The sequence below is a fragment of the Haplochromis burtoni genome, unplaced genomic scaffold (genome assembly GCF_018398535.1).
Source record: "Haplochromis burtoni strain Fernald_Lab_line unplaced genomic scaffold, NCSU_Asbu1 Contig_648, whole genome shotgun sequence".
NCBI lineage: Eukaryota > Metazoa > Chordata > Actinopteri > Cichliformes > Cichlidae > Haplochromis > Haplochromis burtoni.
In genome coordinates this window covers 135,447-148,062 of record NW_024583009.1, presented here as the reverse complement: position 1 = coordinate 148,062, position 12,616 = coordinate 135,447, and the positions used below count along the sequence as shown (strand labels likewise).

Sequence of the window (12,616 nt, the reverse complement as noted above, 5' to 3'; positions counted from 1 at the left end):
TGCACCTACTACAGCATCTAAGAGAAGATTAGTTTATCTTCACTAACAAAGGTAAGGCAACCGAGAAATGCTATTAACTACAGTGTGCACTGTTTCTGTCGTGTGCATGTAACGCTGAAAGGCTGTCTTGTGTTTGCAAACACCACTGTGTGGATATCTTTCACTGAGCACTGATTGTTTTCATAAAGGTTGTCATAACTGCTCATGTTAAGTCACTGTGCTGAAATTAGAGGTGACTCTGTACCACCAGTTCAGCTAACCCAGTCTTAAGCATCTAAACTCCCTCACCTAAACACTAAGTTAATAATAAAAACTTATCTGCATGCACTGAGACCGGCTAAGTAATGTTGTTGTCTAACAGTCACACAGTTAGAGTATACTCTGCTAGAGCACACAGCCCACAGCATCACTGTTTTTATTCTTACTACGGTCTTTTCAAAGGCAGATCGCTCTTCTAAGCTTCTCAGGCTCGGCTTGTTTGTCGTTTCTGACATATGTCCACGTAGGTGACACGGTCACAGCTCGTTGTGTTATTAATGACACATTTGTCTTTACACCACGTTAAGCATTTACATGTTAGCTAATGTGGAGCTGTCCATACGTGGAGTTCCAAAGCACCTGTTTGCAAGAGTGAAAGCTGGCTTTAAGATAAGACACGAGCCTTTGGGCATCAGAAGAGGCAACGTTTTTATAATCTTCAGTTGTCTAATTTTGGGAATTGTGTATAAATTGGAGCCTCAGTTTCCTGTCCTTGGCTGCCAGCAGTGACACCAGATGTGGTCTTCTGCTTCTGTGCATTCAGATATGCTTTTCTGCTTACCTTGTGTGCACCTACAAGTGTTTATTTGAGTTACTGATGCCTTCTTATCAGCTCCAACCAGTCCGCCCATCATGCTTTCACCTCTGACATCTAAAAGAGTGTAACACAGAATGGTCTTTCTTGATCCTCATCGATCCTTTAACTGTTAAAATCACCAATATGAATCGCCCTATTATCTCTGACAGTAAAGAAGCAAACGCACAGAACCAGGATGGATCCAGCTCAGTTGTTTCCATTCTCCCTGCAACATCCCAACCCCCACCAACACCTTCAGCAGCAACACTGGCAGCACCTTCAGCAACAGCAGCTCTGTCCTGTGAGCTCAGCTGCAAGGGTAATTCCATTTGTCCCCCAAACAAGAGCTGCAGAAAGGCAAAGAAATAGAGTAGACTGGCATCCAGGAAAGGAGCAGCATGCTGTGCAGCATCTCCCAGCCCAGGTGGACTCCTTCCAAATCCTCCTGCCAGCTGTCTACCCGCCTCCGCTCCACCTCCAGCCTTTATCGCCTGGTGAGCCCCTGTATAGGCCCTACTCTCCTCAACAGTCCTACTGGCTGCCCATGCCCAGCTACAGTTACAAGGCCGAGCCCTACATACAGCTGCCCTTCAGCTCCAGGCCCGGGCACCTCCCACCAATTCTGTGTCCGCAGATCGTGCTGCTCCCTCAGACTCACTGTGCAAACCAGTAAGGGCTCTATTACTGCACATGTTACAATAACTAATACTGGATATGTCTTGATTGTGTCTGACCCCACCATTTGTGCCACAGGGTCTACATAAGTTCGCCCGCAGAGGTGACAACAGCATCAAGACAGAGGACAGAGGTGGATGAAGGGTCAGGAGGTCAGGGGTCAAAGAGCTGTGCAAAAGGTACCTGAACAGCTAAGCTGACCACCAGCTGAAAAAAAATCAAATATGATTGAAATTTAATTAGACTTTTAGCAGAGTAGTGAGAAATAAAAGCTAATAGTTATTGTCCCGTTTTTACTATGTCTGTCTTCACTAACAGAGGACCAGAAGAACAATCCATACAAAGGCAACCCAGGCAATGAAAGCAACACAGTCAATGAAAGCAAGACTCCCAAAGAAAACATCCCAGCCAGTCTTACAGAGGACTGTTGTTTTCCCGGACCTACAGCCTCTTTAGATGAGGAAGCAGTGAACAAACATTCCATTGACGAATGTTTTAGTCTCCTAGGGCCCTTCTTTGACCAGGTGAGCAGTTGTATTGAAACTGTAAACAGCCTTTTTCAACCAAGTCATCCACAAGTAGAAAAAAGAAATTTTGTAAGCTGTGTTTGTGTATAGATATTTTACCCTTCGTCTGTTCCAGCTGCTTCCCACTCAGGCTGAAGACCCCAGGGAGGAGGAGCATGGAGAGGCTGGGTACCTGAACATGGAAAACAGTTCCTTCCTGGAGTATATGGATGAGCTGTGCAGAGACGAGGAGTTTGTCAGTAAGGTAAACTGTCCATGCATAACCCTTTCATTATATTTAGAGCAGGAAGACAGCATCACACCAATAAATTATGTGAAGTGTTATATATTTGTTGCCGTTAGCAACTGTTAAGAAAAAGCTGATGGGGACCTGTGGACCTGTGATTTGAATTACTTGTAATAGCCAGCAGGGGGCGATGCCTCTGTTTGTAAACATTAAATCTGAATGCAATAGTCTGGAAAACAACCTGCTCCTTACTTGATCGGCAGGCTCAATAACCACCGTCATGATGAGTTCATGGCTCAGTCAATAATTTGAGGATTTACTGCATAAAACACAAAGCTATGTTTTGTATGTTTTGGGGCCCATTGTAGAGAAAAAGAATGATTAAGCAGGTGAGGCTTTAGTGTGAGTGGACAGTTTCCCTCAGATTGTCCACCATCCTCCAGCTGTTCAGGAAAATGTGTAACCTCCCTGTGGTCGGTTAGTGGTTGCTGGAGGTAGCTGGGTGTAGCTAGGAGAATGTGGTCCTAAAAAGGGTCTGGCATGTCTGCAAATACTTGTCGACTAATTGCAGAGTCATAGTGAAGCTTGTAAAAGTGCAGCTGACGAGTGTTTGCAGGCAAGCTGGCGTCTTCCATGAAAAACTACTGACGGAGGAGGTTTGCAACTGGTTAGCTACCACTTGCCAACTAGTTGGTGAATACAGATTTTTACTTAGAGTCCAGTTTTTTTCCTGGATGACCCTGAAGGCCCTTTCACATTGGACACAGCAAAGGACACAAAATTTGTGTCCCGCTGACCACTACGCTCTGCTTGTACTACATGTGCATGATCCTCGTAAATTCAAAAAATTGTATTTCTCTAACTTTGTATCCCCTACAAGAGTTTGTTTTGTATTATGTTCACATGTTTAATAAAAACATGTTTCACTCATAAAAAAGCTTTGCAACTATACTTGCAGCACATTTTGCTCACAGCACTTCCTGAGTATTAGCCCTTTTTATGATGTTTTGTTGTTCAAACTGTTGCCTTTGCTCTTTGTGCCAGGTGGAGTCCACGGTGAATATCGAAGCCCTCATGCCTCTCCTCTCTGCCAGCCAGGACCTTTTTGAAGAACAAGAGCAAGAGGTAGCATCCTTTAAATACTGATACAGTACAGTAACAATAATTAAAAAACAAAAACATAAACATTTATTGAAAATGAATGTTTAGGGGATATTTTGTTTGTTCTCTTGCTCTACAGATGATCCTGCAGGAGGAGCTGCCTCCATGTCCTGCAAACAGCGATCATTTCTACGGAGAAACACCTTCGGTATCTTCACAGTCACTCTCTTTGGATGCTCCAGGCTCCCTCTTTGCAAGTAGCCCCAATAGAAACGGACAAAATTCATCCCAGAATGAAGTTGGGATCAGCTGCTCCCGCCTCCTGCTTTCAAACCTTTTAGAAGAACCGCCTTCACCCAAAACTCTCGAACAGGAGGTTCAGGCGAGCGAGGAGAACCAGACCAAACCCAAGACCAACATTCTCGAAGCGCTTGCTGCGGTCCTTAAAAGAACACGTGGAACAGAGAAAGACAAGGAGAAGAAAAAACTGCAGAAAAAACAAAGAACCCAGTCATTTAAGAGAAAGCGGAGCCGGGAAACAAAACTAATGAGCACTGCAGAGCAGTTTCTGGAGCCGACAAAGAAGAAACAGCTCAAGAGTCCCAATGTTGAAGGGATTTTTCGCAACACAATGCCCCAAGTTTAAAAATCATCCGCGTCAAACAACCAAGCCGGCGGGAAGAGGGGACGCTCGGGAGAAAACGCAGGGACGGCAATGGAGCAACTGGAGTAGAGTCCCACACAAAAAGCAGGAAAGCCAAAAGAAGCTAGGAGCAACAGTTTGAAAGAAAAATAAATGAGTAAGAGAAAAATGATGTTTATTTGTGACAAACACCTCAGGACACTTAACGTCCATTTCCTGCTGCAGTTTGATCTGTTACAGGCGCTTAAGGCGGGAAAACAAACAAGGCTTTGTAAATGAATTCACAGTTTATTGTTAAATGTAAACATGGTTCATTCACACAGAATAAATCTGCCAGAGTATACTTTGTTTTTGCACATGCAATTATCATCATTACTATCATCATCATCATCGTTATCCCTTTAACAACACAAAATTCACTAAAACACATATGAGTGGAAAGGTTATAAATACAAATGACAGTGACTGTACACGATGAGGATGAAAACAAACAGGAGCTGTCCTCACACCTCTGAGCACCACAGCAGCATCACTCAGACTAACTTTAAACCTCAGAGGTTCTTTTTTTGGCTTTTCTGTGTCGGTGCAGACTAATAGGATATGTAACACTTTTTGAAACATAACAGCTGGAAAAAAAAGACTTAAAAGCTGAAAATACAATCTTTAGCTGTTTCTGTTGTTTCTATCTGGCCCCGCCATCGTGCACTCTGGGGAAACACAAAGAAGGTCCAATTACAGAGAGGAGATCATCATTCGGACTTCTTGTCCTCATTAACGGAGCTGTTCAGGAGGCTTCTGTTGTTGTTCACAGACGTCCCGTTGGCGGATGGCAGTCCCTTGGACTGCAGGATCTCCTTTGTCACTTTCTGATATATCGGGTGGGTTGTCAACACGAGCAGCAAGCTCTCTATGGAAATGTGAAGACATTTTAGCTCCTCCCATCCCCCTCAGTTTAGTTTAACACAGCACAAGGCACCACAGCTCAGTGAAGACCAAGCTCAGGTTAAACACATGTATCCTCTAGGTTTGATGACTATTTTTTCTGATAGAAATTTGTAGTATAAAATATAAAGTTACTAATAAACTAGACAAAACTGGCTTTTCAGTCGGCTGATGCAGAGGCCCAGATCCCCAGGCTCGGGGAGCAAAGAGGTTATTTTAATCACTGTCAACAGTAAATAAGTACAAAAAACCTGAGCTGAGTAAAAGAGCTGTCACATTAAACTGAGGACTTCATCAAAGAAGCCCACAAACATGGTCCTGCAGGCTAGCTATGTGTTTATGCTCCTGTGTTAATGCAGCTAGTTTATTATTTACAGACGTAACTCTCTGCTGGTGGATGTGATGGCCCTCGTGGGTTCTTAATCCTTTGAGTTATCTTCCTTCCAGCCTTGTGTTTCATGTAGTGTTGCACATCAAATGTCGACATGCATTATTCCCATTGGAAACACGAAATTCAGTTGGAAATTCAGCCTCAATATTCCAGTTTGTGGTTTCAAAGTTTTTGTTATCCCGTGTTTTTCTGACACGATTAGTTGTTAGTGAGTCCAAACTCTTGTTTGGTCCTAAGCTCAAACACCGCAGCATCACCTAGAGTTCAAAGCGTTCTTACTGAGGGATTTCTAATAAGCTACAACGTGCAGCTCTGCTGTTACTTCACACATAAATGACAACAGGAAATAAACAGCAGCTATATTTGTGGGATTATTGAAGTTGGGCTAGCTGGGATATAACAGTGCACTGCCTGGTGGCTAGCTACAGGCTATGGTTAGGGTAATATAAACACATTAGCACAGTGAAGCTGGAGCATGAGCATTTTCCCCTCAATAAAAATCAATGTGAAGGTCCCTGATGGGCAGAGACAAATGAAATCATAAGGCAAACAGTCAGGAGAACAGCTGAGAGGATCGATCCACAACACAAGGTTAGTAATTAATATGCTGCTGTGTGGTTTGTATTACTGGCTATCAAAGCGTCCTGATCCTCTGCTTCATGTAGCCACTGAAATCTTAGGCCGACTCAGAGTGATTCTTTTATGGGGCACTCACTTCTGTGTCTGGTGACCCCTGAACCTTGTAAGCCTTTAAACACTGAGCTTAAAGATGTGCTGCACATAAACGGTGCTAATAAACAGCCAGAGAAGCCCACAGTGACCACTGATTATTTTTAGGGGCTTGTTTAAATAAAATAAAACACAATACACTACAACACGTTAAAGCAGATATTAGCCTCAACCAAGCAAGGTCGATGCTTCATCACTAAAACTTCCTGTGTCTGCACCTTTTTCGCTAATCCTCACACTCACCACGAGTTTGTAGTTTGTATGCAACAACGCTAACACGCAGCTCTATAATCTCCAGCGGCTGCACAGCGATGTGCCGTCAGCAGCTGCTTCGCCGTTTGACTCTCACCTTCAGTGAGCTGCTCCTGGTCCTCGGTGGCAGTGTCGTAGAGCTCCTCGGTGCTCTGCTGAGGAACACCCAGCAGAGCTCCCATGAGCTCGGTCAGCTCCTCTTTAGTCAGACTGCCTCTGCCCTCTCTGTCGAACGCCTGCAACACAAGACGGCTGTGTCATCACCGACAAAAACAAGAGGTCTGCTCGAAATATGAATCTAAGAGAGCAGAACTTACAGCGAAAGCAGAGTGAAACAGAGAGATCTCGTCCACATGTCCGATAAGGGCTGCCATATTGAAGTAGATGTGTCTGAGGTCCACAGTGTCATCCTGAAACAAAACAAGCACACAAAAACACGTTCTCTGTCACCTGAGCTTTTATTTTGGTGGCCTTTCTTCTGCTCTGCTTCCTTCAGCAAACTCATATGCTACTGAATAAACTGACAAGCCTCAAAAATCAAAACATCTGGAACATCTGTGGCTGAGGAAGAGCTTGGCTGGCTCTAACAATAAGAGTACCTTAGAGTAGAGGCTGCAGATGTGGATGGCTGTCTTTTTGTTAAGCCCGAGAATGGAGGCGAGCTCCTCTGCGCTGGCCTTTGTGCCCTCGGCTCCTGAGCGACACCTGTCAATCATCCTGTCAATCATCCTGTCCAACGCTGCCTCTACATCACGTGGGCCCAGACTGATAGGAGAGGAGGACAAAGACCACAGTGTGAGGAGAGGATGAGGAGGAGTTTCTCACATGATAAATAAACCAGATTTAGTAAAAGGTAAATCCAAACGGGCTCTCACCCTTTTCTGTATAGAAGTGTCATTGCTTCTTTCCCAGGAGACTCAAGCGGGACAGAGAGGTCATTCAGCTTACTGACTGGAATCCGGCCTGCCATCACGTAGTCTGAGGCAGGGACTCCCAGAGCGCTAACATACAGAAGAAAAAAGCAAACAGATTACAACAACTGACACAAAGTCAAACAAAGATTTCCCTTTAATCTGCCTGAAGAGTCCTTTCAGGTCTGGGGTGATTCTATTTGAACTACTGGATGATTCTGTTATTATTCTAACATTTTCTTCTTTCTAAATGGAAACACTGGCTGTGAGCTCTGTTAGGATCAATGTGACTCCAAAGTGCAGTTTACACATACACCAACAAAAACAACTAATGTAGATATTTATTCTTCCTACACCGAAGTCATTATACAAATATTTGGTCCCTGAGATACCAGAAAAACCAACAGCAGGTGCCTTTCAGCAAGCCTTTTTTATTTAAAACAGCTAAAGCTAGTTTGAGTTTCATTTCAGAATGATAATGAGACATCTTTAATGACAGTACACTTATAAAAACACAACATCCAAAACTCTTATGAGGCGATCAATGAGCCTTAACTGGCTGTAATCAGGTGGATTCATCTTATCTAAAGCACAATACTGCTAAAACAGCTGAGTGTGACATGTCAGGGTCTCAGATGAAGGCCCAGCTAAGCCGCACAGTCCTGCAGGACACTGGATGCAGAAAATAGGCGGTTTTTGTCATGTGTTCAGTGGTGTCTGTGATTCCTTTTAGTTTGGAGGGTCACACGTTTTAGTTCGGCATGGCTGATAGCAGACGGCAGTTTCCAGAAGCAAGTACTGATACACTCAGGCGAACGAGTGAGTCATAATAAAAGCAGCTGTGTGACGTGGGTCTCACCTCGCCATGACTTTCTGAACGTTGCCTGCAAACAGTCTGGAGTTCTTCTTCTCCTCCTCGGACGGAGTGTAAACCGGCAGGAACTGCAGCACAATAAACAGGCAAACATTGATTTGTGTGTTTACAGCGTCTAGACAACAGTAACAGCTCAATAGAGAGGCAGGCACACGAATCGACACAAACGCACGCAGAGGATCTCGTCTGCAGACACGTGCGCTGTCAAAGCAGCTCTAAAAACTGAAGACGTAATCTCTGCCACACCTCCGCTCACACCCTCCACTGCTGATATCACCTGTGCCAAACGCACATTGTGTACACCTTTACATCATCAGATGTGCTGATAACGTCTAATGATTGATAACAAGCGTGGTGGTTAACCTCGGTGAGCTCTTACCTCAATAGTGATGTTGGTGTACGGCTGTGAAAGCGTGTGAAACAGCACCTGAAACCTAACGAGACAAAAACAGGAAGATATTGGTTATTTTTTCCAAAATCCACACATCCATCTATTTTCTTCCACTTATACAACTTTCAGCCCTAAGAAGTAATTCATTGTAATATATGTGACTCATTATTACATATTTTTCTTAAATAAACTGATTGCTGATGCTAAAAAAGGGACCTGTGCAAAAACCTGTGCTTACATTCAGTCTCAGATTTAACTGTCTGAACTGTCTGTTAAATTCATTCTTTTTTAAGTAGCCCTCTGTATAACTAACCATTCAGGATTTATAACACTGATGCAAAGCTAACAAGCTAATACTCACTTTCTGTGTATTAGTTAAAACTCATGAGCAGCATTTCTCAGGCCCATGAGCAAATTCAGAAAGTAAAAGAGTTAAAAAAAAAAAAAGTCCAAAGTCCAGGAGGCTTCCAGCTGATTCCTTGTGCTGCCTCAAAATGTCAAACACACAGATTCTGAGCTGGAGAAGTGAACAGACTCACCAGTTGCTTCCTTTGTATGTCCAGCGAATAGTATCCTGAGGGAGAGTCAGAGAAAAGCTTGCATTAAACTGTTTAGCATCAGTCTGAGTGACGCATTTTCTCACAGCATGTATGACTTTAACAGTATTTCATTTCCCCCGTTTGCACACGCTGACAGGACCCAGCGTGTGCAAACGCCACAGTGTGTTTAAATGGTGCCTGGCACCACAAACAGTTTCCTTTTAGAAGGCCTCACAAGTACTTGTCAGTCAGTGACTATATCAAAGACTCCCACATGACATTAATAATGCTGATTTGGCTCTCTCAGTCTAAGATTAACTCTCCTTCAGTATTAAGATTATCACTACGATTGTCTTCATTCTGTTTTGTTGTTTTGTTTTATTATGTAACTTTACTGTCCTCCTCTGTGTAAGGACCTCTGGTCAGCCTGTACTCTGATGTGTCTGCAGAGCAGTTTAGTTTCATCGCTCTGACAAAGAAACTCTCTTGGATACTTGGAGGTCAGGAGGTAGAGCCAGAGAAGGCCATATGAAGGGCAGTGTTTCGATCCTCTGCTCCCCCAGTCTGCATGTTTACTTATCCATGGGGGAGCTACTGAACCCAAAAAAGGGCTTATATGAATCTCTTTGACCAGGTGAACAATGCATATAGTAGATAGTGCTCAAAGTGATTGCTCCAGTGTGTTCATCTTCCTTTTAGCAGGACTATTTCAAAAGTTATTGGTGGTGGGCTTGGCAGCCTACATCCACCCCTGCTCCTCCTTTTCCCTCTGTGCTGTATTTGGCCTAAAATCACATCAGCTCACAGACACCTGCTCTGTGACTCTTTCGCTGTGCTAGCTGAACAGCTGCAGATAGATGTAACCTTTTGACTGCAGCCATCTCGGCTAAAATAGCTCACAAACCCTGCCTGGTACTGGGAGGAAAAATTACATTTCTGGTCTTCGCCTCCTGTCAAACTAGACTCGTATGTACGTCGCTGCAGAGGATGCTGTTATGGAACGAGATGCATGTAGTTGGCGGCGCTATCGCAGCGTGAATGTGATCAACTAACCTTCAGGCTTAAGTTACAACCTTTCATTTTGACTAATTTCTTAAAATGTTGTTATTACCATATAATCTGCCTTTCCATTAAACTGCTGCTCGTCACTCATCAGTGTCACGGCTGAGCAAACATCCTGATCTCTTACAGAACTATGCATCTCTTTAAGCAGAGACCAAGACCAGGAAATATTCACCGACAGATAAGCATTACTTAATGGAGTCCAGTAGGATGTTATTAATATGCCAAATCATGACAGCCTAAGGTGCGAGGCTTAAGCAGCTGCAGATAAATGTCTTTATTTGCAGCAGGTTTAACTGCATTCATTCAGATTAACTACAGGCAGCAAAACAAATGAAAGCTTGCCTGAAAAACCCACCCCCAAATCAACACATAACTCTACTGGCAGGAAACTAAATGTTGCCTCTGCATTGTCGTACAATTACAATTTATTACACTTCATTTCATGGAGGTTTTGTCCTCATCGTAATTGAGAAAAATGTTTGGTTTCATTCACAAAAAGCTGCTGTGTTGCTGATAACTAGATCAAGCTGCTGCTTTAATGATTTTACTCACCAGCTCGTTGGGGTAATGCAACACGACGGGCTGGACGGGGACGCCGGGAACGAAAGCACCTGATGTGACAGAGACACAGAAATAAGACAGAACTCCTCACTCACTTCTCAATCTTTGATTCCTCCTATTACGTCGAGTGCTCAGCGCCTGAGACACGGAGTGAGAGGAGTCGAAGCTCAAAGCATGTAACACGATTAGATATGCCTTTAACCTCCATGTATTTGTTCTTTTACAACCCAAATCTGCTGCTTAAGATCTCAGAAACAGTGTTTTTAACTTTTTTTTAATCATTATTATTATTAGGTTTAGTTTTTAATGAAACATGGCATCACGTGAGATTTTATTTATGTTTCAGGGGGTTTTCTTTGTCTCTGTGTGTAGATTTAACTCACCAGTCTTGAATCTGAGCAGACAGCGGCCATTAGTTGTGGTTCCTTCAGGAAACATCAGTATCTATGCAGGTATGAAGAAAGGGCAGTTTCAGTCTTTATACTTGAATATATTAATGATCCCTTTTAGCAGAAAGACGACATAACCCACAAGAGTATCGAGTGACACAAAAACATCTCACCTGAGGCCAGGATCCATCGGAGGTGACCCTCTTGTTTAGCTCTGAGACGGCTTCTTTCCTGGACTCAGGATCCCTCCTGCTCACAAGAACAGACTGATTGCACTCCAGCAGAGCTGAAACATTTAAAAAAAAATCCCAGAAATCTAATCAGGAACTATTAGAGCAGATAGAGCAGATTAGAAGCTAGAGGAGTGAAGCTCCTGATCTTGTCACTGGATCATCTTCATGTTTTACTTTAGATATTACTACACAGTACGTGGGCATCCTGTCTATACTGCAAATGCAAGCTAGACCTCAATAAATGACTAAAGTGACAGCTCAGCCTGTAAAATGTGAACTGTGTCTCAGTCAGCAAAACAAAGAAACACCAACAGCTCCCATCAGGATACTTTAAAAAGAAACTCTTTAGCGATCCAACAGGTGCTTCCAGGTGTATAAACAATGGCAAAGTAAACAAATTCCATCTCTCTCTTCACCTCCTATGACCGGCAGGTTTATGTTTTCCGACCGCGACACAACTGACGGCACCCCGGCTGGAAACATGATCACCATGTCCAAGAAGCTGCTGTGGGGCGCCACTACCAGGATCGGCGCCTCCTTCACATCCGCCTTACGACCTTTCACCTTAACCCAATGGAAGCCCACGCAGAAGAACACTGCACGGCCCAGCAGCCACAGGATCGGGTGGAACAACCAGCGCCGCCAGCCTGATAAGGGTTTGGAGCGTTCCTCCTGAGACAGGCCAGCCAATCTCGGCACAGCGACGATCCAAGCAGCGATTAACAAGATCCACGCCAGGAAGACCCGTATGGGGAGCAGGGTGCAGCCCAGGATTATGCCCTGCAGGATCAGATGGGTAAAATTAGAGTTGTTTAAACATAATGCAGGGGTCCCATCAAGTGAAACACATCATCATGACTTTCATTCATTTTTAAGAAAAATAATTCTTAAAAAACACACAATTGATGAAAAAACGCATGTTAAAGCTTTAGTTCTCGTTTGTATGCGTAATAGTATGTTAGCATGATTAGAAGACCAAAATATAGATGATCTGGGTACAAGCAACTACAGTGAACTCCTCCGTGTCAAGGTTCAAACGAACTTTTCAAAGAAAATCCAAACAAACATCTGGTTTACAGATGTGTAATATTTATATACTCTGTACAGAAACACTATGATTTGGATTTATAATCTCTATATCAAAACAGAGATGCCTCATTACGGAAGAACTGAGTTTTAAAAAAGTCGATGTGAGTTTGTATGTTAGCAGGTTAATGTGACTTGGTGTATAACCCATTATAAAAGGTCTATAAGGCTCGATAAGTGGCATGGGTAGATCTGACCATGAAAAACCTGACAAAAGGTTTAACGTCTGACCTTCACTACATCATT

General features: G+C 43.5%; 2 protein-coding genes across 3 annotated transcripts in view; one reads left to right on the top strand and one right to left on the bottom strand.

Moving 5' to 3' along the window:
- LOC102304561 lies at window positions 1-4,176 on the top strand. Its single transcript, XM_005949305.1, has 7 exons — window positions 1-51; window positions 1,006-1,504; window positions 1,589-1,689; window positions 1,829-2,034; window positions 2,153-2,281; window positions 3,308-3,388; window positions 3,504-4,176. Exons 2-7 carry the CDS (start codon window positions 1,032-1,034, stop codon window positions 4,008-4,010), a joined length of 1,497 nt encoding a protein of 498 aa, XP_005949367.1. The 5' UTR covers window positions 1-51; window positions 1,006-1,031; the 3' UTR covers window positions 4,011-4,176.
- Window positions 1-12,616, bottom strand: part of LOC102304260 (lysophospholipid acyltransferase LPCAT4) — a 25,596-nt gene that overhangs the window by 5,209 nt on the left and 7,771 nt on the right. The window contains exons 2-14 of one of the 2 annotated variants that reach the window (XR_006053142.1): window positions 11,701-12,064; window positions 11,225-11,337; window positions 11,046-11,106; window positions 10,654-10,712; window positions 9,037-9,071; window positions 8,486-8,540; window positions 8,092-8,174; window positions 7,197-7,322; window positions 6,921-7,086; window positions 6,639-6,731; window positions 6,419-6,557; window positions 3,236-3,364; window positions 2,137-2,251 (exon numbers count right to left, since the gene is read on the bottom strand). Coding sequence is in view for 1 of the 2 variants with exons in the window: in XM_014329952.2 (XP_014185438.1) it covers window positions 4,757-4,914; window positions 6,419-6,557; window positions 6,639-6,731; window positions 6,921-7,086; window positions 7,197-7,322; window positions 8,092-8,174; window positions 8,486-8,540; window positions 9,037-9,071; window positions 10,654-10,712; window positions 11,046-11,106; window positions 11,225-11,337; window positions 11,701-12,064 (1,452 nt within the window). In the remaining variant the exon portion in view is untranslated. Of the gene's footprint in view, window positions 1-2,136; window positions 2,252-3,235; window positions 3,365-4,279; window positions 4,915-6,418; window positions 6,558-6,638; window positions 6,732-6,920; window positions 7,087-7,196; window positions 7,323-8,091; window positions 8,175-8,485; window positions 8,541-9,036; window positions 9,072-10,653; window positions 10,713-11,045; window positions 11,107-11,224; window positions 11,338-11,700; window positions 12,065-12,616 lie in introns of those variants that run through there. The other variant, XM_014329952.2, reaches the window with a different exon arrangement.